Genomic DNA, 25928 nt, shown 5'->3' on the forward strand with positions numbered 1-25928 from the left:
GGGATATTTGGTTGATGCGAACAAGCCCCCCCTCGCCCGCCCCTCCCTCCACATTTCCGATGCAACGTGGCTGTTTTAGGGTGGAAAACTGTGTGTGTGTGTCTTATCTGAGAGTCTGTTATCAAGGAGTCGTTACCGGAGGCGGTCGCGTTTCCATCACGGCTTGACTGACCGCAGGAAGCCTGGAGGTCAGCGGCTGCTGATAAACATCTCCCACCTGTCATGCTTTCATTCATTCAGCCCCTCCAGCACTCTGGGCTCCACAGCTGGAGCCATGTGGAAAAATCCGAACTTTCAGACCCCTGCAAGTTTTCCCACGTTGTTCAGTTTAAATGTGGAGCATCCTGGTCATTTGCTTCTACTGATCTCTCTCCTCATCCATCTATCTCATGTAATATTTAATATCATTTAAAAACCTTTTTTCTTGTTGATCATACTTAAAATCTTTGTCAAATTTACATAAAATTACAACTTTATTGTTGATATTTTTAATATTTTAAAATCATGTACTTTTTTTCATATATTTGTTTTATATGAAAATACAACTACTTTTTGGTTTATTAAGTATTTAACAAGTAAAATAAACTTCAGTTTTAATTTAAACATTCTACCTTTGCTGTTAATGAAACATTCTAATTATAACAATATAATAATAATATTCATATTTCCTTAATAATAAGAATAATAATAATAAAAGTGACTATTTTCTTCTTCTTCATAATAATAATAATAATTATCGTAATATTATTAAAAGTGACTATTTTCTTCATAATAATAATAATAATAACAATAATAATAATAATAATTTCAAGAACATTTTAATTCATGTTACATGTTTCAGATCAACATCAAACTTCTTGAATTTCATTTTTTAATTATATTTCAAGAAAAAAAAAAACTCCAACAATATTTCTGAGTTTGTTTCTTTCTCTCATTGAAAACCGTGGAGTTCAGTTTTTGCGGACCGGTGTCTCCGCCGCTGGACGCTCCTCATCCCGTCGTGTTAAAAGTCGACGTCCCAGCCGGACTCCTCATCAGGAGGAGGTTCCCCTTTGTCCTGTGGGAAGTAGTCGAAGTTGCTGCTATCTAACGGTCCGTCCACCTGCGGGGAGAATCGTAGGACGTTAACACTCCCATTGGCACACCGCCACCTTGCCAACACCCTGATGGATACCCACCGACGGTGTGAATGGAGGCTCTATGCTTCCGTGCCGCAGACCATCCCAGTTGAACCCCTCAAACCACCTGAAGCACAAACACAAGTTGCCATGACAACAGCTTTAACGACAAAGCACAGCAGACGATCTGGCTCACTTGTGTTTCTGGACGTCTTTCACTCCATTCTTCTGGTTGCCGAGCCTCTCTGACGGATTGTCCCTGAGACACAAACACACCATTAGCAACGGAGAACAACATTGGACAGAACCTGCACAGCTCAGGAGAACCTGCAGAGCCGCTTGATGAGGTTGGTGGCGCTCTTGGTGATCTTCTTGGGGAATTCGATCATGTCGATGCCCCTCAGGATGCTGTTGTAGGTCTTCATGGGATCGGAGCCTGAAAACGGAGGACTGCAGACCGAAAGAGGCCAAAAAGTTTTACCTGGAAAGGCTCAGAGATAGGTAACCAACAGCAACACATCATTCCGTCATTCCGGCTCCAAACTGTCCATAAATTAAGTTTAATTGTCGTACCTTCCACTGAGCAGCTCAAACACCAGAATTCCCATCGACCAGCAGTCGGCCGAACTGTCGTGGCCTTTGTTCAGGATAATCTCAGGGGCGACGTACTCAGGTGTCCCGCAAAACGTCCAAGTTTTCTTACCCAGACCAACCTTCTTAGCAAAGCCAAAGTCAGCCTACAGAGAGGAAGCAACGCCACATTTAAGGTTTGGTTTCCAACATTTCCACCTTTTCATGTATCTGGAGGAGACATCTGCACCAGCTTGGCGTATCCTCTGTGGTCCAGGATGATGTTCTCAGGCTTGAGGTCTCTGTAGATGATTCCTTTGGAGTGAAGGTAGGCCAGAGCCTCGATAACACAGGCCGTGTAGAAGCGAGTGGTGCCGTCATCAAACGAGCCCCTGAAACAGGGAGACTTAGAGCTTCTTGTACAATCCAACCCCCAGATGTTTACTGGTCTGACATGATGTGTGTCATCGAGTGAAAAGCTGCAAAACCACTTCAGTTCTGATAAATATATATAACATTATTGATCCAATCGCATGAAGCAGGTAACACACCTGTCTCACACACCTGCCTCACACACCTGTCTCGAAGAAGCGACCACAGTTCACCTCCAAGGCAAGCCTCCAACAGCATGAAGAGATACTTGGAGTCTCTGAAAGTTCGATACAACCTACAAGAAAAGCCAGAAAGAACCCAATGACATAAACAATGCACCCAGATTTCTGGCCTGGTTGGTGGTTTTTAGGTCTTAATCTATGATCACACCCAGATTTCTGGCCCGGTTGGTGGTTTTTAGGTCTTAATCTATGATCACACCCAGATTTCTGGCCCGGTTGGTGGTTTTTAGGTCCAAATCCATGATCACACCCAGATTTCTGGCCTGGTTGGTGTTTTTTTTTTGGTACAAACCCATGACTACACCCAGATGTCTGACCTGGTTGGTGGTTTTTAGGTCTGAATCCATGACTACACCCAGATTTCTGGCTTGGTTGGTGGTTTTTAGGTAAGACTCCATGATTACACCCAGATTTCTAGCCTGGTTGGTGGTTTTTAGGTGCAAAGAATGAAGCTGGTGACCTTTATCGTTTCTCTTTGGCTCCAATGACGATCACCTCAGTTGTGTTTTTGTTTAGCTGAAGAAAGTGTAGACACATTGAGTCATTAATCTACTCAATGTATTTACTAAGATCCTGGACAGGTCCTCGGTCTCCTGGGGACATTGTAATATAAGTCTGTGTGTCATCAGCATAGCTGTGCTAACTACGGTGGTTGTTTATGAGTTGTGTCGGTGGAAACATGTCAACGTTAAACAGCAGAGTCTCCAGGAACAAATATTAAAATATTTTGAGGTATTTTAACCCTTTAAATTCACTAAAATCATCTCCATGACTCACCTGAGCATTGGCCATGTAAGTGCTTTTTTACAGTAGTGAACCAAATCCACCAGAAACCATGTTATCCTCTGTATGTAAAGATTCAGATATTTTCACATCCAATATTTAGAATTTTTATGCTCATAAACCATGGTGCGTGACCAGAACTGACCTGATAATGAAAGGGCTGTGAACCTCCATCATGATGCTGCGCTCAGACAGGATGTGGCCCTGCTGGCTGGTGTTCACGATGTGTTGCTTCTTCAACACCTTCAGAGCAAATGAGCGACTGGGATCACTCCTTAACTGAACCTAAAAACACACACAGACACACACACACTGCAGTTATCCATCAGAAACATCTTCAGATGGTGGTGTAGACGCTCACCAGCTCCACACGACTGAAGCCACCCAGCCCGAGAGTGGAGACGATCCTCAAGTCGCTGAGCGAAATGCTGGAGACTAAATCTGCTTCTGCTTGTCGTCTGCTGAGAGAAAGAAAGACGCCAAATAAGTTTGTTTTAGTCAGGGTGGAAATAATGTTGACATGGTTTACTGAGGCATCCACATCTGGGACTATTTCTTCATGGAAAGTAGTTCCAGTTGTAACGTGTTGGTTGAACTTGTCATCAGATGGCCTTTGATTGGATTCAGTTCATCTTATTCTGCAATAGCTCCCCCTAGTGGTGAAACCAGTTAACTGAGTGAGTGACATGTTGCCGGGGAAACGTTTCAGCAGACACGTTGTTTGAACAATTTTCAGTATGTCTGCATGAAACTCCATGCAGACATAGTGAGAACATGGTGCGAAAATCCAGGAGTTCCCAACAGGTTTTCCAAGATATCAAAGATAAATGATGATCCCGCCAAAATTCTGGATACTACCATCCAGAACAGGAACAACATTCTGGATACTACCATCCAGAACAGGAAGAACGTTCTGGATACTACCATCCAGAACAGGAACAACATTCTGGATACTACCATCCAGAACAGGAACAACATTCTGGATACTACCATCCAGAACAGGAACAACATTCTGGATACTACCGTCCAGAACAGGAACAACGTTATGGATACTACCATCCAGAACAGGAACAACATTCTGGATACTACCATCCAGAACAGGAACAACATTCTGGATACTACCGTCCAGAACAGGAACAACATTCTGGATACTACCATCCAGAACAGGAACAACATTCTGGATACTACCATCCAGAACAGGAACAACATTCTGGATACTACCATCCAGAACAGGAACAACATTCTGGATACTACCGTCCAGAACAGGAACAACGTTATGGATACTACCATCCAGAACAGGAACAACATTCTGGATACTACCATCCAGAACAGGAACAACATTCTGGATACTACCATCCAGAACAGGAACAACATTCTGGATACTACCGTCCAGAACAGGAACAACGTTATGGATACTACCATCCAGAACAGGAACAACATTCTGGATACTACTATCCAGAACAGGAACAAAATTCTGGATACTACCATCCAGAACAGGAACAACATTCTGGATACTACCATCCAGAACAGGAACAACATTCTGGATACTACCGTCCAGAACAGGAACAACGTTATGGATACTACCATCCAGAACAGGAACAACATTCTGGATACTACTATCCAGAACAGGAACAACATTCTGGATACTACCATCCAGAACAGGAACAACATTCTGGATACTACTATCCAGAACAGGAACAACGTTCTGGATACTACCATCCAGAACAGGAACAACATTCTGGATACTACTATCCAGAACAGGAACAAAATTCTGGATACTACCATCCAGAACAGGAACAACATTCTGGATACTCCCATCCAGAATGGGAACAACATTCTGGATGCCACTACTCAGAACAGGAGAAACTTTACATCACTACAAGAGACAGAGGTCGGCGCTCTGCGTTTTTCTCTTTCACATATCTGGGCTTATTCAGAGTTGCTGTTGTCCATTCCTGTAAACAGCCTGATGATCTCCATGGCAACGCCTTACAAACTGAGGTCAACTTTCTTGATGCATTCATCTGCAGCAGCTCTTGCATGAACCTCCTGAATGTGAAGCACAGTCCTCTCAACTCACGTGGCGTTGACGTCATTGGCGTGCAGCTGCGCGTCGCTTCCTCCATCCAGTCCTCCAATCAGCTGTTTGAAGGACCTGAGACACACAGAAGCCTCTTTGAGGAAGAATCAGCGTTTCAAATTGAAGATTCACGCTGAACAAAGATCCTGACTCACTCTCGGTCGATGACCAGACATGTGACGTCTCCCACAGCCGTGATGCTGGCGGTGCGGACGTCCTCGCTGCAGCACAGGAAACAAGCACTGAATCCTCTTTTACTCCTTTTAGACATATTTACTTGTTTTTTTTTGTGCACATGATCAATTAACTTGTTATACATGCAGAGAAGTATTGATTATTGTTGTGTTTCACCCTTTCAGTGCCTGCTCTCCAAACCAGTCCCCTTTGGAAAGCGTCTTCACCGTCACCTGCTCGTCACTGCTCCACACCTGCTGAAAAACTCTGACCTGTGGGTGGGGTCACACAGACTACTTCATTTATAAGGCCAATTAAACAGCGACTCGGCCAGGGCCGCTGCCAGGCATTTGGGGGCCCTAAGCCCAACTGCTTTGTGGTGGTGCCCACCCCATCCTTTCTTTTAGTTTTTCTTTATTAAATCAACAGCAAATGCAAAACATAACTTTATATTATGGGATGTATGAAGTTTAATTTTTAGAAAATATATGCTTACTATCCACCACTAAAATCAGCTCTGTGACAGACCGATGCATTCATTGCTCGTCGATTAAAATAAACATTGAAATCTTACATTTAGGACAAGACAAACATTTTTTTTTTTTTTTTAAAAACAGATTTAGTCAAAAATTTGAGTGATTCATGGTTCAATGGTCTCATAATGTCTGAAAGTAAAGCTCCAGTTGGATCGCCAGTACCACAGAACTGTGAGATGCAAAGAAAAAATCTTAATATACCCACAAACCTGCTTTTCCATGAACAAAGCAACCAAATATCAAACAGATAAATGAAATAAACATAAATTAACCATAACCCTAATTGTATATTCAGGTTTGTGTAACATCTGAGCACCTTTCTGTCTGTCCAACTCAAGCTTGTCGCTAAATTAAACACGACACCTGAAGATTGGGTGGTTGGACAGTTTGAATCATCAGGGAATCAAAATCAATAATCTACTAAAAGTTTTGCATTGTTTATATGGTTCAACATAGGTTATGTTGAAACAGAATGGGACATATTATAACAGGGGTGGGAAAAATGAATAATTGGAAATCCAGATTTTATTTCTTCACAATTTTAAAATAGATTTTTTTTGTAAATTGATTTTTTTTTTCAAATAAAATTAATCCACCATAAATTTTTGTCATTTTTATTGTCTCTATTGATTTTTTTTACTTGTCTTCTCGGACATTATAAAATGATGGTCTGTGTTGTTTTTTTATAATCACTGAAATAAAGAAAAACAACAAGCAAAAAACTGTTTTTTACTTTTTTTTTGTTTTTAATCTACAAAAATCAGCAACATGGAAGAATTGTGAGAATCGTAATTGAAATCAAATCGTCACCCAAAAAAATAGGAATTGAATCAAATCAGGAAAAAAGCATATCGTCACAACTTCATTATAATATGTCTCATATGTATGTAAATGTATGTGTATGTATGTCCCACATGTATCTGAATTAAAATATGATTTAAAAAATCTGTTACAGCAGTTTTGACACGTCATTAGACACGTCAGAAGACCAGATAATGCTGCGTCTTCTGCTCGTGTTTGTTGGAGAGTCTGAATCACATGAATTATCAAGGCCAAAAAGGCGTGACAGAGGAGGAATCCTTTGATTTATTTTTATTCAATATCTTTTTTTAATCTGCTTTTGTATTTTTTAGGGAGAAATACTTGACCTTATCTCTGAGCTTGAGCAACGACCAACAAGGAGCGACTCAGTTCAGCTCTGCAGTTTGCAGATTCGCACCCAAACGTGTTTGACTGGAATGTTTTCTGCAGGATTTTATTTATGTACAAGTTAAACTGCATTTCATCCATCATGATGGTCGATCACAGTGTATCAGTTTTTTCTGCATTGATTCTCTTTTCCAGCTTCATTTTCAGCTCGATTTGCAGAATTTATTTTCATGTTTAGATATTTTTGGCTAACTTCTCGTAAGCGCTCATGCTTTTGGTCAGTGTGGAGAGACTCGCCTGCCCTTCGCTGATGATGAAGAATGTGTCTCCAGAAGCTCCCTGACGGATGATGTACTCTCCGTCTCTGTAAAGAGTCTGGCAGGCAGAAGAGGAGAGTTAATTTGATTCCTGAACGCTCAGAGGGAGGACCTGAAGAGCAGGAAAATGAAGTTCTCACCTCTTCCAAAGCGTCGGCTAGCTTACTGAGGACGTCCTCAGGTAGCGTCTGGAAGGAAGGAACGCTGCGAGGAGGGTTCAGAGTGAGAGATGTGATACAATCTCCTGAAGACAGCTGGAAACTGCGATGTGACGAGGTGATACCTGCGCAGGAAGTCTGTGTACTGGGACAGCTTGATGAGACCAGTTCTCATCATGATGGTCTGGAAGCACTGGCGGTCAATGGCCCAGAGCTTGATGTCCGTCAATGCTGAAGATGATCAGAAAATGTTTATCTTCACCAGCAGCATTGATCTGAATATTTAAATCATAATTCACTCATCTTTACCCAGCAGATAAGAGGATTTTTTAAATCTATATTACAGGTTTCAGGATGTCAGCGATGCGCCTGAGGCCCCTGGATCCACTCACACATGAAAACATCTGTGTCTGGAAGAATTTTGGCCACTGACGGCCACCATACATTTAAAACATGCAATGTCCATCTTTACCACGAGGTGTCAGTAATTTTTGCACCCTATGATGTTGGTATAACCCAGTGTTTCTCAGTTCCAGTCCTCAGGCCCCCCTGCCCTGCATGTTTTAAAGGCAACCCTACTTTAACACACCTGAATGAAATAAAAGATTGTTAACAGGCTGCAAAGAACTGGATGAGGAAGTTCAATAATCTGACTCAGGTGCTTTGGAGGATATCATGAAACAGGCAGGGCAGGGGGGCCTGAGAACTGGAGCTGAGAAACACTGGTATAACCTAACGGCAACCTCTGCCGGGTACAAGTGAGGCCAAAAATTGCAGTTCCCTCCTCATCCACTAGGGGCCCCCAAAGAGTTTACAGCTTGCTATCCAATTTTAGGTTTAATAGGTTTGGTTTACCTTCATGTCAACTGTGGGGGAGTGAATTTATTTTTATAACTCATCCGTATAGAAATAATTTAATCTCAAAATTGGTCATGATTAGGGCGTGTCCTTTTGATTGACAGGTACCCAATCTCCTGCTGCAAAAAGGCAGAGTGTAGCAGTGGTTTTAAGTCAACAGTAGGGCTCAGCTTTAGCCTGCCTACCTCTGTTAGCTGGTTTACTAGCTTTTAGCAACAAGCAGCCTTCCACCCCACGCTAACGACCCACCTTTCAGCTCCACCTCTTTGCCCAGATTTTCCGGAAGAGATGGCACGCATAAGATGGCGACAGTGGGAACCACCCTATGAGCTTCAATTCAGCTTTTCAGAAACCTGCAGGTGACATTGCGGAAGCTCGGCCCATCTTTAACACAGTCTACGGGTATTAGTCATCATATGACGTTGTTGGGTCAAAATGTCCAGTCTCAGTAGAAACTGGTCGTCATGACAAAGCGGTTCATGTGCACGCCCACCCGCGGCTTTATCAGAGAGAAATATTTGGAAAAAGTCCATCAAATCTTTAATTTGCCGGCCAGCTTCATCCTGCTGCGGTCGTCCAGCATCAGCTCTTTGGATCGCTCAGATATTATAACAAACAATCCAACAGGTGACCGCTTACTGCTTCACTCCGCTTCACTGTCTTGCCTCTGTGTTGCCACAGCAACATCTGGCGTCAACCCACATCTATCATGCTTATTTACATGTTTACTATCGCTTTCTACAGCCTGGCTGACCTTCCCTCCCACACACACACACACACACACACACACACACACACGTATACACCAATTCTCCACTCGGCATTATCCCACGCTGGGACCACGATGAATATTTGAACAACCTCGATCTGCTCTGATTGGTCAAAACAAAGGGAGCTCATTTTACATAATGGGAGCAGCTGTCTTTGGACTGGACTGGAGTCTTTATGGAAGGAAAATAACATGATTAAAATGAGTTTTCAGAGTTTATACGGTCAGCACACACATTTATAAAAGCCCTTCATCAGAACAGACCTCTTTCACTGGTTTTCTGCGTTAAACTTCAGCTGCTTAATTTTTTACTTTGCTTTTGTTGCTTTGCTCTTCTCCTGAATCGACCATTGACTGATTTACAAAGCGCATGTCTGCAGCTTTTAGAAACATCTCCTTTCACTGGCATGAAGGACACTGAGCAGCACAAAGGCAGACTGAAAGCAGCAGACGGAGGCGAGAGAAGGTGCAGAAGGGACAGCAACTAAAGAAATGCTCTTCACTGGCAAAGATGTGAACGTTGTACAAAAATGACTGGAGAAAAAAACGACAGAAATCACTTAGAAACATTTTTTTATGTGAAGATCTGCTTTCAGCAGGAAAAGTAAATCTCATGGGGGGGCAGAGAGGTGAAGGAAACTGCATCAACAGGGACAAACCTGACATGTTGAAGAGGTTTGCTATTAAATCTTTTCTCTTGGACGCAGCTTATTCTGCACTGAATTGTCGCAAAGGGCTGCACATGTCATTCCAACTGTTGTGGAATTTATCTGATGGAAAATAAATTTAGAAATCAACTGTGTTCGGTCCAGTTTATTGACAATACACAGTAGTTGCAAACGAGAGGTCTGGAGAGCTCTGCTCCCTGCTTCGCGTGTTACAGCGTTCTTTAGCCAAACACAAACAACCTCTGCCTGGCAGCACTAGTCACAACTGCCAGCCTGAAGATAACAACAGTCGAAGGCTGAAAACAGGCCTTGAACAGAACATTTAGTTTTATGCATGAATCTCCTAAACTACTCTAAACGATGCAGAATATATTTATTATTATATTTTGTACTCCATAAAAGAACCTTAATAAATGAGTAACACATTAAAACTATGCTATGTGTATAATTTCCACCACACTAACTCAATCTGATGAGTCCTTATGAAGAAAAATGTGCATTTTCAGATGTTTGGACTTTCTCTGACCGACTCCGTGTGTCTGACATCAGATCAGAATTTTTTCTTCACATTTATACAATAAATTTTCATCTTGCAGCATCTTTCCTCGCTGTGTGGATTAAAATAATACTCCTCTCACAGCGCAGAAGCCAGTATTTATTAGAGCCAAGAACATTTTCTAACCAGCTTTGATCATTTTCTAACCCCACTTTGTCCAAAGTAAATCAGATTTTATTGTGAAACAGTTTAAATTGTTTTAGAAAAGTGACCCATTTAGCTGATTTTCAAAGAAGTAATTATTTGAATGCTCTTTGTTTTCTGATATTGTCTCAGAACATCAGATTTACCATCTCCTGGCTGGGTTTGCTGCAGGGCATGTAGAAAACACAATGAAACTGTTCGGTAGCATCCAGATCCGTCCATAACCAGAATAAAGATGATAAAATGATTTATTACACATTCCAGGTTGAGTCAGGTTCAGCTTGAAACATTTCTGGTTGTTCTCTGTGATTAAACTGCAGAAAGACACACCGTGCTGCTGAGGTGTGAGTGTGAAGCCACATGGAGCAGACTCTCCAGGTTTTCCTGTGTTCACGTGAAGCAGGATGCTGCTGAGATTCCCGTCATGAAGACGGAGGTGACCTTCACCGATGGGACGGCCGCTCGGTAATAACAGGCATTTATTTTGATACTCCGGTGACGTGAACGATCACACTGTGGTGAGAAAACGGTAAGCCTTCCAGAGTGATGGGCTTGTCGGTGAGGACACCTGCGTTGCTGGATGAGGTGTGTAAAAGCGTGTGTGTGTGTGTGTGTGTGTGTGTGTGTGTGTGTGTGTGTGTGTGTGTGTGTGTGTGTGTGTACCTGTTACACTCGCTGTGCGGGTGCAGTTGTACAGGATGGCGAGCTCTCCAAACACCTTTCCTGGTCCGATCGTGCACACTTTGTTTCCCTGTTTAGTCACATCCACCAAACCCTCTGCAGACACACACACACACACACACACACACACACACGAACACACACTCTGATCAATAATGAATTAATGTGATGAAACACATATTTACCTTCATAACTTCACATATAATCAGAGCCGAGGATGATGGTCTGAATCCATAACAAAGACATTTATAAGAAACAGTACTTTGACATTTTTGTCAAGTACAACTTTACACTTAAAACTGACCATGTTTTCATTCACCATCCTCTTCATCAGGTCCAGCTTCTGGTACCGAGACGGATTCCCAGGTTCCCCAAAATCTGTCTTTACTCTTCAAGTGATCGATTCAAAGATGTGGAAACATTCCTCAGAGATTTTCTCCAATAGGACATGGAGCATCACACAGTTGCTGTACATCACCATGAGAATCTCCCATTCCACCTCATCATGATGAGAATCTCTCGTTCCACCTCATCACCATGAGAATCTCCCGTTCCACCTCATCATGATGAGAATCTCCCGTTCCACCTCATCATGATGAGAATCTCTCGTTCCACCTCATCACCATGAGAATCTCCTGTTCCACCTCATCACCATGAGAATCTCCCGTTCCACCTCATCACCATGAGAATCTCCCGTTCCACTTCATCACCATGAGAATCTCCCGTTCCACCACATCACCATGAGAATCTCCCATTCCACCTCATCACCATGAGAATCTCCCGTTCCACCTCATCACCATGAGAATCTCCCGTTCCACCTCATCACCATGAGAATCTCCCGTTCCACCTCATCACCATGAGAATCTCCCGTTCCACTTCATCACCATGAGAATCTCCCGTTCCACCTCATCACCATGAGAATCTCTTGTTCCACTTCATCACCATGAGAATCTCCCGTTCCACCTCATCACCATGAGAATCTCCCGTTCCACCTCATCACCATGAGAATCTCCCATTCCACCTCATCACCATGAGAATCTCCCGTTCCACCTCATCACCATGAGAATCTCCCGTTCCACCTCATCACCATGAGAATCTCCCGTTCCACTTCATCACCATGAGAATCTCCCGTTCCACCTCATCACCATGAGAATCTCTTGTTCCACTTCATCACCATGAGAATCTCCCGTTCCACCTCATCACCATGAGAATCTCCTGTTCCACTTCATCACCATGAGAATCTCCCGTTTCACCTCATCACCATGAGAATCTCCTGTTCCACTTCATCACCATGAGAATCTCCTGTTCCACTTCATCACCATGAGAATCTCCCGTTTCACCTCATCATGATGAGAATCTCCCGTTCCACTTCATCACCATGAGAATCTCCCGTTTCACCTCATCATGATGAGAATCTCCCGTTCCACCTCATCACCATGAGAATCTCCTGTTCCACTTCATCACCATGAGAATCTCCCGTTTCACCTCATCACCATGAGAATCTCCTGTTCCACTTCATCACCATGAGAATCTCCCGTTCCACCTCATCACCATGAGAATCTCCCGTTCCACCTCATCACCATGAGAATCTCCCATTCCACCTCATCACCATGAGAATCTCCCGTTCCACCTCATCACCATGAGAATCTCCCGTTCCACCTCATCACCATGAGAATCTCCCGTTCCACTTCATCACCATGAGAATCTCCCGTTCCACCTCATCACCATGAGAATCTCTTGTTCCACTTCATCACCATGAGAATCTCCCGTTCCACCTCTTCACCATGAGAATCTCCTGTTCCACTTCATCACCATGAGAATCTCCCGTTTCACCTCATCACCATGAGAATCTCCTGTTCCACTTCATCACCATGAGAATCTCCTGTTCCACTTCATCACCATGAGAATCTCCCGTTTCACCTCATCATGATGAGAATCTCCCGTTCCACTTCATCACCATGAGAATCTCCCGTTTCACCTCATCATGATGAGAATCTCCCGTTCCACCTCATCACCATGAGAATCTCCTGTTCCACTTCATCACCATGAGAATCTCCCGTTTCACCTCATCACCATGAGAATCTCCTGTTCCACTTCATCACCATGAGAATCTCCTGTTCCACTTCATCACCATGAGAATCTCCCGTTTCACCTCATCATGATGAGAATCTCCCGTTCCACTTCATCACCATGAGAATCTCCCGTTTCACCTCATCACCATGAGAATCTCCCGTTTCACTTCATCACCATGAGAATCTCCCGTTTCACCTCATCACCATGAGAATCTCCCGTTCCACTTCATCACCATGAGAATCTCCCGTTCCACTTCATCACCATGAGAATCTCCCGTTTCACCTCATCACCATGAGAATCTCCCGTTTCACCTCATCATGATGAGAATCTCCCGTTTCACCTCATCACCATGAGAATCTCCCGTTCCACCTCATCACCATGAGAATCTCTTGTTCCACTTCATCACCATGAGAATCTCTTGTTCCACTTCATCACCATGAGAATCTCTTGTTCCACCTCATCACCATGAGAATCTCCCGTTCCACTTCATCACCATGAGAATCTCCCTTTTCACCTCATCACCATGAGAATCTCCCGTTCCACTTCATCACCATGAGAATCTCCCGTTCCACCTCATCACCATGAGAATCTCCCGTTCCACCTCATCATGATGAGAATCTCTTGTTCCACCTCATCACCATGAGAATCTCCTGTTCCACTTCATCACCATGAGAATCTCCCGTTCCACCTCATCATGATGAGAATCTCCCGTTCCACCTCATCACCATGAGAATCTCTCGTTCCACCTCATCACCATGAGAATCTCCCGTTCCACCTCATCACCATGAGAATCTCCTGTTCCACCACATCACCATGAGAATCTCCCGTTCCACCTCATCACCATGAGAATCTCCCGTTCCACCTCATCATGATGAGAATCTCTTGTTCCACCTCATCACCATGAGAATCTCCCGTTCCACCTCATCACCATGAGAATCTCCCGTTCCACCTCATCACCATGAGAATCTCCTGTTCCACCTCATCACCATGAGAATCTCCTGTTCCACCTCAACATGATGAGAATCTCCCGTTCCACCACATCATGATGAGAATCTCCCGTTCCACCACATCATGATGAGAATCTCCTAAAGCTGCTCTGCTGGATGTAGATCTGGTGACTGTGGAGCCGTTGGAGGACAGTGAACTCATCATCATGGTGGAGATGATGTGAGCTTTGTGACATGGTGCATCATCCTGCTGGAAGTTTCCATCAGAAGATGCTACATTGTGCTCAGAAAGGGATGGACATGGTCAGCAGCAGGACTCAGGTAGGCTGTGGAGGTTAAACCATGTTTTATCAACAAAGTATAAAGTCGAGGAGTCATGGAGCGAAGGATGCATTCCCACTGATCAAATGTATTCCAGCTCTCCATCTGGGCATCATGAGTGTGTTACTTAAACTTCATGTCACTCCATTCAGATGCTGCCAGGATAAAAATAAACATGCAACTCTTCATCCCCTGTCGAGGGCAGTGCTCTACTTCACAGTTTTAAAACAAACCATCCAGATCCACATCAGAGTTCAGCCGGTGCTCCACTTCTCCAGCCGGTCACATGAAGCTGCTCCATCCTGTAGTCAGCCAATCAGCAAAAAGTGTTTCATTAAGAGCTGAGATGTTAGATTGATCAACGTGACTATTTTCCTTCATACTTGTTGGTTTTGACTTTGTCTACATATAAAAACCAGACTGAAGCTTCAAACCAACAGCTTTTCTTTCTCCACGCAGGAATCCCAGACCAGACAATGACCTCCCAGTAAAGACGCCTCGCTCCTGGCATAAAATGTGCTCTCCATTTTCCCTTCTGCAGACGCTCCCCGCCATCCTCCGGTTACTTTGCTTGACTGTTTTATCTTGTGCAGCTCAGACAAATGGGCTGTCAGTCCATATCAGTCCAATTCCCCGTTTCACTTTGGTTCCTGTGAGCTGAACATGCCTCGCAGTGCTGACTGGAAATCAGAATTCCTTCTTCTTCCTCTTAGTTTGGAGGTTTTAATCCTTTTTCTCATCAAATGAAACATTTAGGGGCAAAACTCAAAGAAAATGGAGAAGTGTATGTGATTTTAATCACATCTGCGCCTCTGCTCATGCATTCACTCAGAGAGCCTCACCCTCCAGAACGTAGACCGTCGAGCCCACGTCGCCCTCCTGGATCACACAGCAGCCTTTTTCCAAACCGGTGGGATACATGCAGTCCGTGATGGTGAGGATCTGCACACGGCAGGGGACGGTCACGTCAGGACATCGTATGATGAATGAAAGGCAGCATTCATGTTGGGGTTACCTGTCCGTGTTCCAGATGTTTCATGTAGTCATTGTCCATCAGAGCCCTCTGGATCAGCTCAGTGGACCTGAACAAGCAGAAAAACATTGTTCCTGATCAGAAATGACCAAATGCAGCTGAGAAAGGACGCCGCGCACACGTCGGGTCACCTTCTCTATGAATCTGAACAAACATGAAACACAAACATGAGACGGTATGATCACATTCGTCCCATGAGAGACCTGAACATCCAGCTAGTTTGGTGTGAAGTCTGACTAAAGAAGAGGGTTGACTAAAGAAGAGGGTTGACGGTCCGACTGAGACTGTGGCTTCTAGATTAATCTAAACGGGGTTTAGTCTTACATGAGATTTGAAGACTTTTTGGGTGTTTTCCCGCAGAATGTTCACAGTAGAGTACAATCATATATTAAATCTTTATCCTGAGAAATGTTAAGGTATTTCCTACTTTCATGCTTACAATTTTTTACTTTTACACAGTAAAATAACCGTAAAAAACACGTGAGTCCAGTCTAAAATTCAGCCACACCTTTCAGGAATTGTTGCACAGCGAGTGCTTTTTGTCTACTGCTGCTTTTCTTATCAAATCTCACATTACATAGGATCTTTCTCTGGAACAATCTCAGTTTCCTGGTTTTTCTACTTGTTTTATTTAGTTTGTGGAGATTAAAAATTCTTCCAGCCAAGTTTTGGTGCAGTAAAAGATGAACAAGTCAACACCAACAGGCATAAAATCAGGATTGTTTTGGAGGATCTTTTAAGAAATGACAGTTTTGTAATAGTTTCTCTTGTTTCCTCCACTGTGCTGATGCTGTGTTGCTGCTTCCATCAGTCTTCTGGTAACATCTCATGAATTAGCAGGTTAAAACAGGTTGGCTAAAAGTGTCCTACAGCTGAATCTAATCAGAGAAGCTGAAGGTTGAAGCTCGAGTTTGTGAGGGATGCTGTGCTCACGCTTTGCTCTTGCGATAGCTGGCGAGGGTGACGTCAGTCAGCTGGGAGGGGTCCAGCTGGGTGGGTTCTGCAGAGATGGCCTGTCTCTTGGTGCGTTGAGGCTCACCGGCAGTTGCTGGAGTCTGGATTGCAGATCCTTAGAAACCACAGTTAACATGCAGACATATCATCACTGACAGGCAACAAAACTCACATGGTGTTTTCTGTTGGTTCTGTTCAACTTTCTAAGGGTGGATTCCCATCAGGAGAGTCCGCTAGACTCGCCCCGGTTGGGGACTCAGCCCGGTCGGGGACTCGGTCCGGTCGGGGACTCGGTCTGGTCGGAGACTAGGTCCAGCTGTAGGGGGGTGTATCCATGGGGACCGTGTTCACGCTGCACTTTGGTGAAACCAGCCAAACCATTAGAATAATATCTCCCCATTCCCACCAGAGGTGGCGCTGCACTAGTATTTATCAGAAGAGAGGACCAGACCGGCGGGAAGAAGAAAACTCTGTTTCCTCCACCTGCCAGTTAAACATGGAGACCAAACTATGGCTGTTTTGGGTTTTTATTGTGTCTTATGCAAGTATACTGCAGAAATCCACTGCAACAATGGACGCAGTATGAACACCAGACGAGGCAGAGGACCCTTAACGCCATCGCTATGGATTTACCCACAATGCAACGCTACGCCACATGCAGGAAGGGACTTGGTTTGTAGTCCACTTCCTGGATTTGGTCCGATTGAAACGGGCCGAGACCTGCGTTTGTAGGCGGATCGAGTCGCTTCTTTGGTCCAAATCAGAATTCGTTTGGCGCATTTACATTTCCCCAAACGAAGCGTCTTTCCAAGCAAACGGACTCGGTTTCGGATCAGAAAGGCTGATGTGGACATGGTCTAAAGCCTGAGGCACCGGGTCGGGTGGGGAGTCATGAAAACACAAATGCTTCATTTTAAACATGTTAAGACTAAAATGACTCAATAAATCAACCAAGAAAGTTTGACAAAACAGAATTCTTAACATTTAAACAGACTGTTGTTTCTGCTGGTGACGTGTTTATCACCAATTGGAGAATGAACCTGAACCAGACGTGTGAATTTTAATTATTTAGATATAAAAAACTGGATTAGTGTAACATTTATAACTGGTATAATGAAAAACACGAATTAATATTACTCTTTTGGATGCTTTGTGCACCCGTTGGAACATTTAGGTCACATTTAATTCGTTTTATTTCTGATATATGTTCTCTGCAGAGCGTCGGAGATCTACACCAGATTATACGACATGAAGATGAAAAGACTTTTTCCTAAATATTTTTTTATTTAAACAGATTTTAGCCTTAAACTAATCACTGCATGTAATTACCGACTTGTTTTTAATTATAATCCGTTTCTATGCTGATGATCTTTAATTATATCTACATATTGACACTGAAGGAAATAGATTATTTTTTTCTCATCTGACATTAGATTGATCAGGATATTATGGCTCAGACACACCTGTGTTTTCCGTCTCACTGGAGCTGGCCGTAGCGTTCTGAGCAACGTTACGATGTCTGTCCAGCTTGATCTGCAGCTGCCGGATTAGATCATCCTTGGCGTCCAGCTCCAGTTCCAGCTCATCGATGAGAGCATCTCTCTGTCGGAGCTCCTCGATCTTCAGCTGCAGAGCCAGCTGCAGGTCTCGCAGTGTGCCGATACCCTTGGACATGGCCATGGACACATCCGTTAACCAGTAAGACAAACTGGAGAAGACAAGATGTAGAAGGTAACAAAGGTGATACGGTGGCTGAAGGTGTTACACTACTCAGAAAACAATGGAACATCGGTTCTAAAGGAGAAAACGTTCTGCAGAGACTCGATGGAACATCTGAGAACAGCAGCGAAAGAATCCATCCACACAACTGGTTGCTCGAAAACAGCTGATGATGAATAACTGTCTGTGTGTTCTGACAGAACCTGATCCGATCCCACAGAACCCTGATCCGATCCCACAAAACCCTGATCCGATCCCACAGAACCCTGATCCGATGCCACAGAACCCTGACCCAGTACCACACAACCCAATCCAGACCCACAGAACACTGACCAGATCCCACAGAACCCTGATCCGGTCCCACAGAACCCTGATCCAGACCCACAGAACCTGATCCGGTCCCACAGAACCCTGAACCAGTCCCACAGAACCCTGATCCGATGCCACAGAACCCTGATCCGATGCCACAGAACCCTGACCCAGTACCACACAACCCGATCCAGACCCACAGAACACTGACCAGATCCCACAAAACCCTAATCCAGTCCCACACAACCTGATCCGGTCCCACAGAACCCTGATCCAGACCCACTGAACCTGATTCAGTCCCACAGAACCCTAACCTGATCCCACAGAACCCTGATCTGATCCCACAGAACCACGATCCGATCCCACAGAACCATGATCTGGTCCCACAGAAACCTGATCCAAACCAACAGAACCTGATCCGGTCCCACAGAACATGATCCAGTCCTCGACCATCACAGAACCGTTGTCCATTTCCTCCAGCAAAGGTCTTCAGTCTTTGTTCCGAGATCTTCAGTCTTTGTTCCGAGATCTTCCGTCTTTGTTTCTGTGATCTTCGGTCTTTGTTCCGAGATCTTCCGTCTTTGTACTGAGATATTCCGTCTTTGTTCTGAGATCTTCAGTCTTTTTTTCTGTGATCTTCCGTCTTTGTTCCAAGATCTTCCGTCTTTGTACTGAGATATTCCGTCTTTGTTCTGAGATCTTCAGTCTTTGTTCCGAGATATTCCGTCTTTGTACTGAGATCTTCAGTCTTTGTTCTGAGATCTTCAGTCTTTGTTCCGAGATATTCCGTCTTTGTTCTGAGATCTTCCGTCTTTGTACTGAGATATTCCGTCTTTGTACTGAGATCTTCAGTCTTTTTTTCTGTGATCTTCCGTCTTTGTTCCAATATCTTCCGTCTTTGTACTGAGATATTCCATCTTTGTACTGAGATCTTCCGCCTTTGTTCCGAGATCTTCCATATTTGTTCCGAGATCTTCCGTCTTTGTACTGAGATCTTCAGTCTTTGTTCCGAGATCTTCCGTCTTTGTTCCGAGATCTTCCGTCTTTGTTTCTGTGATCTTCGGTCTTTGTTCCGAGATCTTCCGTCTTTGTTCCGAGATCTTCCGTCTTTGTTTCTGTGATCTTCGTCTTTGTTCTGACATCTTCAGTCTTTGTTCTGAGATATTCCGTCTTTGTTCTGAGATCTTCCGTCTTTGTTCTGAGATATTCCGTCTTTGTACTGAGATCTTCCGTCTTTGTTCCGAGATCTTCCGTCTTTGTACTGAGATCTTCCGTCTTTGTACTGAGATCTTCCGTCTTTGTTCCGAGATCTTCCGTCTTTGTACTGAGATATTCCGTCTTTGTACTGAGCTCTTCCGCCTTTGTTCCGAGATCTTCCATATTTGTTCCGAGACCTACCGTCTTTGTTCCGACATATTCCGTCTTTGTTCCGAGATCTTCCGTCTTTGTTCCAAGATCTGTCTTTGTTCCAAGATCTGTCTTTGTTCCGAGATCTTCCGTCTTTGTTCCGAGATCTTCCGTCTTTGTTTCTGTGATTTTCCGTCTTTGTTCTGAGATCTTCAGTCTTTGTTCTGAGATATTCCGTCTTTGTTCTGAGATCTTCCGTCTTTGTTCCGAGATATTCCGTCTTTGTTCCGAGATCTTCCGTCCTTGTTTCTGTGATCTTCCATATTTGTTCCGAGATCTTCCGTCTTTGTTCCGAGATCTTCCGTCTTTGTTCCGAGATCTTCCGTCTTTGTACTGAGATCTTCCGTCTTTGTACTGAGATCTTCCGTCTTTGTACTGAGATCTTCAGTCTTTGTTCCGAGATCTTCCGTCTTTGTACTGAGATATTCCGTCTTTGTACTGAGATATTCCGTCTTTGTACTGAGATCTTCCGCCTTTGTTCCGAGACCTACCGTCTTTGTTCCGACATATTCCGTCTTTGTTCCGAGATCTTCCGTCTTTGTTCCAAGATCTGTCTTTGTTCCAAGATCTGTCTTTGTTCCGAGATCTTCCGTCTTTGTTCCGAGATCTTCCGTCTTTGTTTCTGTGATTTTCCGTCTTTGTTCTGAGATCTTCAGTCTTTGTTCTGAGATATTCCGTCTTTGTTCTGAGATCTTCCGTCTTTGTTCCGAGATATTCCGTCTTTGTTCCGAGATCTTCCGTCCTTGTTTCTGTGATCTTCCATATTTGTTCCGAGATCTTCCGTCTTTGTTCCGAGATCTTCTGTCTTTGTTCCGAGATCTTCCGTCTTTGTTTCTGTGATCTTCAGTCTTTGTTCCGAGATCTTCCGTCTTTGTTCTGAGATCTTCCGTCTTTGTTCTGAGATATTCCGTCTTTGTTCTGAGATATTCCGTCTTTGTACTGAGATATTCAGTCTTTGTTCTGAGATCTTCAGTCTTTGTTCCGAGATCTTCAGTCTTTGTTCTGAGATCTTCCGTCTTTGTTCCGAGATCTTCCGTCTTTGTTTCGAGATCTTCCGTCTTTGTACTGAGATATTCCGTCATTGTTCTGAGATCTTCAGTCTTTGTTCCGAGATCTTCCGTCTTTGTTCCGAGATCTTCCGTCTTTGTTTCTGTGATCTTCCGTCTTTGTTCTGAGATCTTCAGTCTTTGTTCCGAGATCTTCCGTCTTTGTTCCGAGATCTTCCGTCTTTGTTTCTGTGATCTTCCGTCTTTGTTCTGAGATCTTCCGTCTTTGTTCCGAGATCTTCCGTCTTTGTTCCGAGATCTTCCGTCTTTGTTTCTGTGATCTTCCGTCTTTGTTTCTGTGATCTTCGGTCTTTGTTCCGAGATCTTCCGTCTTTGTTCTGAGATCTTCTGTCTTTGTTCTGAGATCTTCTGTCTTTGTTCCGAGATCTTCCGTCTTTGTTCCGAGATCTTCCGTCTTTGTTCTGAGATCTTCCGTCTTTGTACTGAGATATTCCGTCTTTGTTCCGAGATCTTCCGTCTTTGTTCCGAGATCTTCCGTCTTTGTTTCTGTGATCTTCGGTCTTTGTTCCGAGATCTTCCGTCTTTGTTCCGAGATCTTCCGTCTTTGTTTCTGTGATCTTCGTCTTTGTTCTGACATCTTCAGTCTTTGTTCTGAGATATTCCGTCTTTGTTCTGAGATCTTCCGTCTTTGTTCTGAGATATTCCGTCTTTGTACTGAGATCTTCCGTCTTTGTTCCGAGATCTTCCGTCTTTGTACTGAGATCTTCCGTCTTTGTACTGAGATCTTCCGTCTTTGTTCCGAGATCTTCCGTCTTTGTACTGAGATATTCCGTCTTTGTACTGAGCTCTTCCGCCTTTGTTCCGAGATCTTCCATATTTGTTCCGAGACCTACCGTCTTTGTTCCGACATATTCCGTCTTTGTTCCGAGATCTTCCGTCTTTGTTCCAAGATCTGTCTTTGTTCCAAGATCTGTCTTTGTTCCGAGATCTTCCGTCTTTGTTCCGAGATCTTCCGTCTTTGTTTCTGTGATTTTCCGTCTTTGTTCTGAGATCTTCAGTCTTTGTTCTGAGATATTCCGTCTTTGTTCTGAGATCTTCCGTCTTTGTTCCGAGATATTCCGTCTTTGTTCCGAGATCTTCCGTCCTTGTTTCTGTGATCTTCCATATTTGTTCCGAGATCTTCCGTCTTTGTTCCGAGATCTTCCGTCTTTGTTCCGAGATCTTCCGTCTTTGTACTGAGATCTTCCGTCTTTGTACTGAGATCTTCCGTCTTTGTACTGAGATCTTCCGTCTTTGTTCCGAGATCTTCCGTCTTTGTACTGAGATATTCCGTCTTTGTACTGAGATCTTCCGCCTTTGTTCCGAGATCTTCCATATTTGTTCCGAGACCTACCGTCTTTGTTCCGACATATTCCGTCTTTGTTCCGAGATCTTCCGTCTTTGTTCCAAGATCTGTCTTTGTTCCAAGATCTGTCTTTGTTCCGAGATCTTCCGTCTTTGTTCCGAGATCTTCCGTCTTTGTTTCTGTGATTTTCCGTCTTTGTTCTGAGATCTTCAGTCTTTGTTCTGAGATATTCCGTCTTTGTTCTGAGATCTTCCGTCTTTGTTCCGAGATATTCCGTCTTTGTTCCGAGATCTTCCGTCCTTGTTTCTGTGATCTTCCATATTTGTTCCGAGATCTTCCGTCTTTGTTCCGAGATCTTCTGTCTTTGTTCCGAGATCTTCCGTCTTTGTTTCTGTGATCTTCAGTCTTTGTTCCGAGATCTTCCGTCTTTGTTCTGAGATCTTCCGTCTTTGTTCTGAGATATTCCGTCTTTGTTCTGAGATATTCCGTCTTTGTACTGAGATATTCCGTCTTTGTTCTGAGATATTCCGTCTTTGTTCTGAGATATTCCGTCTTTGTACTGAGATATTCCGTCTTTGTTCTGAGATCTTCAGTCTTTGTTCCGAGATCTTCAGTCTTTGTTCTGAGATCTTCCGTCTTTGTTCCGAGATCTTCCGTCTTTGTTTCGAGATCTTCCGTCTTTGTACTGAGATATTCCGTCATTGTTCTGAGATCTTCAGTCTTTGTTCCGAGATCTTCCGTCTTTGTTCCGAGATCTTCCGTCTTTGTTTCTGTGATCTTCCGTCTTTGTTCTGAGATCTTCAGTCTTTGTTCCGAGATCTTCCGTCTTTGTTCCGAGATCTTCCGTCTTTGTTTCTGTGATCTTCCGTCTTTGTTCTGAGATCTTCCGTCTTTGTTCCGAGATCTTCCGTCTTTGTTCCGAGATCTTCCGTCTTTGTTTCTGTGATCTTCCGTCTTTGTTTCTGTGATCTTCGGTCTTTGTTCCGAGATCTTCCGTCTTTGTTCCGAGATCTTCTGTCTTTGTTCTGAGATCTTCTGTCTTTGTTTCTGTGATCTTCCGTCTTTGTTCTGAGATCTTCCGTCTTTGTTCCGAGATCTTCCGTCTTTGTTCCGAGATCTTCCGTCTTTGTTTCTGTGATCTTCCGTCTTTGTTTCTGTGATCTTCGGTCTTTGTTCCGAGATCTTCCGTCTTTGTTCTGAGATCTTCTGTCTTTGTTCTGAGATCTTCTGTCTTTGTTCCGAGATCTTCCGTCTTTGTTCCGAGATCTTCCGTCTTTGTTCCGAGATCTTCCGTCTTTGTTCTGAGATCTTCCGTCTTTGTACTGAGATATTCCGTCTTTGTTCCGAGATCTTCCGTCTTTGTTCCGAGATCTTCCGTCTTTGTTTCTGTGATCTTCGGTCTTTGTTCCGAGATCTTCCGTCTTTGTTCCGAGATCTTCCGTCTTTGTTTCTGTGATCTTCGTCTTTGTTCTGACATCTTCAGTCTTTGTTCTGAGATATTCCGTCTTTGTTCTGAGATCTTCCGTCTTTGTTCTGAGATATTCCGTCTTTGTACTGAGATCTTCCGTCTTTGTTCCGAGATCTTCCGTCTTTGTACTGAGATCTTCCGTCTTTGTACTGAGATCTTCCGTCTTTGTTCCGAGATCTTCCGTCTTTGTACTGAGATATTCCGTCTTTGTACTGAGCTCTTCCGCCTTTGTTCCGAGATCTTCCATATTTGTTCCGAGACCTACCGTCTTTGTTCCGACATATTCCGTCTTTGTTCCGAGATCTTCCGTCTTTGTTCCAAGATCTGTCTTTGTTCCAAGATCTGTCTTTGTTCCGAGATCTTCCGTCTTTGTTCCGAGATCTTCCGTCTTTGTTTCTGTGATTTTCCGTCTTTGTTCTGAGATCTTCAGTCTTTGTTCTGAGATATTCCGTCTTTGTTCTGAGATCTTCCGTCTTTGTTCCGAGATATTCCGTCTTTGTTCCGAGATCTTCCGTCCTTGTTTCTGTGATCTTCCATATTTGTTCCGAGATCTTCCGTCTTTGTTCCGAGATCTTCCGTCTTTGTTCCGAGATCTTCCGTCTTTGTACTGAGATCTTCCGTCTTTGTACTGAGATCTTCCGTCTTTGTACTGAGATCTTCCGTCTTTGTTCCGAGATCTTCCGTCTTTGTACTGAGATATTCCGTCTTTGTACTGAGATCTTCCGCCTTTGTTCCGAGATCTTCCATATTTGTTCCGAGACCTACCGTCTTTGTTCCGACATATTCCGTCTTTGTTCCGAGATCTTCCGTCTTTGTTCCAAGATCTGTCTTTGTTCCAAGATCTGTCTTTGTTCCGAGATCTTCCGTCTTTGTTCCGAGATCTTCCGTCTTTGTTTCTGTGATTTTCCGTCTTTGTTCTGAGATCTTCAGTCTTTGTTCTGAGATATTCCGTCTTTGTTCTGAGATCTTCCGTCTTTGTTCCGAGATATTCCGTCTTTGTTCCGAGATCTTCCGTCCTTGTTTCTGTGATCTTCCATATTTGTTCCGAGATCTTCCGTCTTTGTTCCGAGATCTTCTGTCTTTGTTCCGAGATCTTCCGTCTTTGTTTCTGTGATCTTCAGTCTTTGTTCCGAGATCTTCCGTCTTTGTTCTGAGATCTTCCGTCTTTGTTCTGAGATATTCCGTCTTTGTTCTGAGATATTCCGTCTTTGTACTGAGATATTCCGTCTTTGTTCTGAGATATTCCGTCTTTGTTCTGAGATATTCCGTCTTTGTACTGAGATATTCCGTCTTTGTTCTGAGATCTTCAGTCTTTGTTCCGAGATCTTCAGTCTTTGTTCTGAGATCTTCCGTCTTTGTTCCGAGATCTTCCGTCTTTGTTTCGAGATCTTCCGTCTTTGTACTGAGATATTCCGTCATTGTTCTGAGATCTTCAGTCTTTGTTCCGAGATCTTCCGTCTTTGTTCCGAGATCTTCCGTCTTTGTTTCTGTGATCTTCCGTCTTTGTTCTGAGATCTTCAGTCTTTGTTCCGAGATCTTCCGTCTTTGTTCCGAGATCTTCCGTCTTTGTTTCTGTGATCTTCCGTCTTTGTTCTGAGATCTTCCGTCTTTGTTCCGAGATCTTCCGTCTTTGTTCCGAGATCTTCCGTCTTTGTTTCTGTGATCTTCCGTCTTTGTTTCTGTGATCTTCGGTCTTTGTTCCGAGATCTTCCGTCTTTGTTCCGAGATCTTCTGTCTTTGTTCTGAGATCTTCTGTCTTTGTTCCGAGATCTTCCGTCTTTGTTCTGAGATCTTCCGTCTTTGTACTGAGATATTCCGTCTTTGTTCTGAGATCTTCAGTCTTTGTTCTGAGATCTTCAGTCTTTTTTTCCGAGATCTTCCGTCTTTGTTCCAAGATCTTCCGTCTTTGTACTGAGATATTCCGTCTTTGTTCTGAGATATTCCGTCTTTGTACTGAGATCTTCAGTCTTTGTTCTGAGATCTTCAGTCTTTGTTCCGAGATCTTCCGTCTTTCTTCTGAGATCTTCTGTCTTTGTACTGAGATATTCCGTCTTTGTACTGAGATCTTCAGTCTTTTTTTCTGTGATCTTCCGTCTTTGTTCCAAGATCTTCCGTCTTTGTACTGAGATATTCCGTCTTTGTATTGAGATATTCCGTCTTTGTTCTGAGA

General features: G+C 43.6%; 1 protein-coding gene across 1 annotated transcript; it reads right to left on the reverse strand.

The window, feature by feature from the left end:
* Window positions 1–987: 987 nt before the first annotated feature.
* Window positions 988–18183, reverse strand: LOC306768719 (cGMP-dependent protein kinase 1-like; the record flags this gene model as incomplete). The annotated part of the gene is made up of 20 exons (XM_079257136.1): window positions 988–1102; window positions 1179–1245; window positions 1315–1377; window positions 1446–1568; window positions 1692–1855; window positions 1939–2080; window positions 2266–2355; window positions 3231–3370; window positions 3447–3543; window positions 5166–5240; window positions 5321–5386; window positions 5517–5611; window positions 7322–7399; window positions 7482–7545; window positions 7625–7730; window positions 11158–11271; window positions 15359–15458; window positions 15532–15598; window positions 16483–16597; window positions 17967–18183. The coding sequence occupies 20 exons, from the start codon at window positions 18181–18183 to the stop codon at window positions 1004–1006; spliced, it is 2082 nt and encodes a 693-aa protein (XP_079113262.1). The 3' UTR covers window positions 988–1003.
* Between the last annotated feature and the right edge of the window lie 7745 nt (window positions 18184–25928).

Source organism: Telmatherina bonti, assembly GCF_933228915.1.
Source record: "Telmatherina bonti genome assembly, chromosome: 17".
NCBI lineage: Eukaryota > Metazoa > Chordata > Actinopteri > Atheriniformes > Telmatherinidae > Telmatherina > Telmatherina bonti.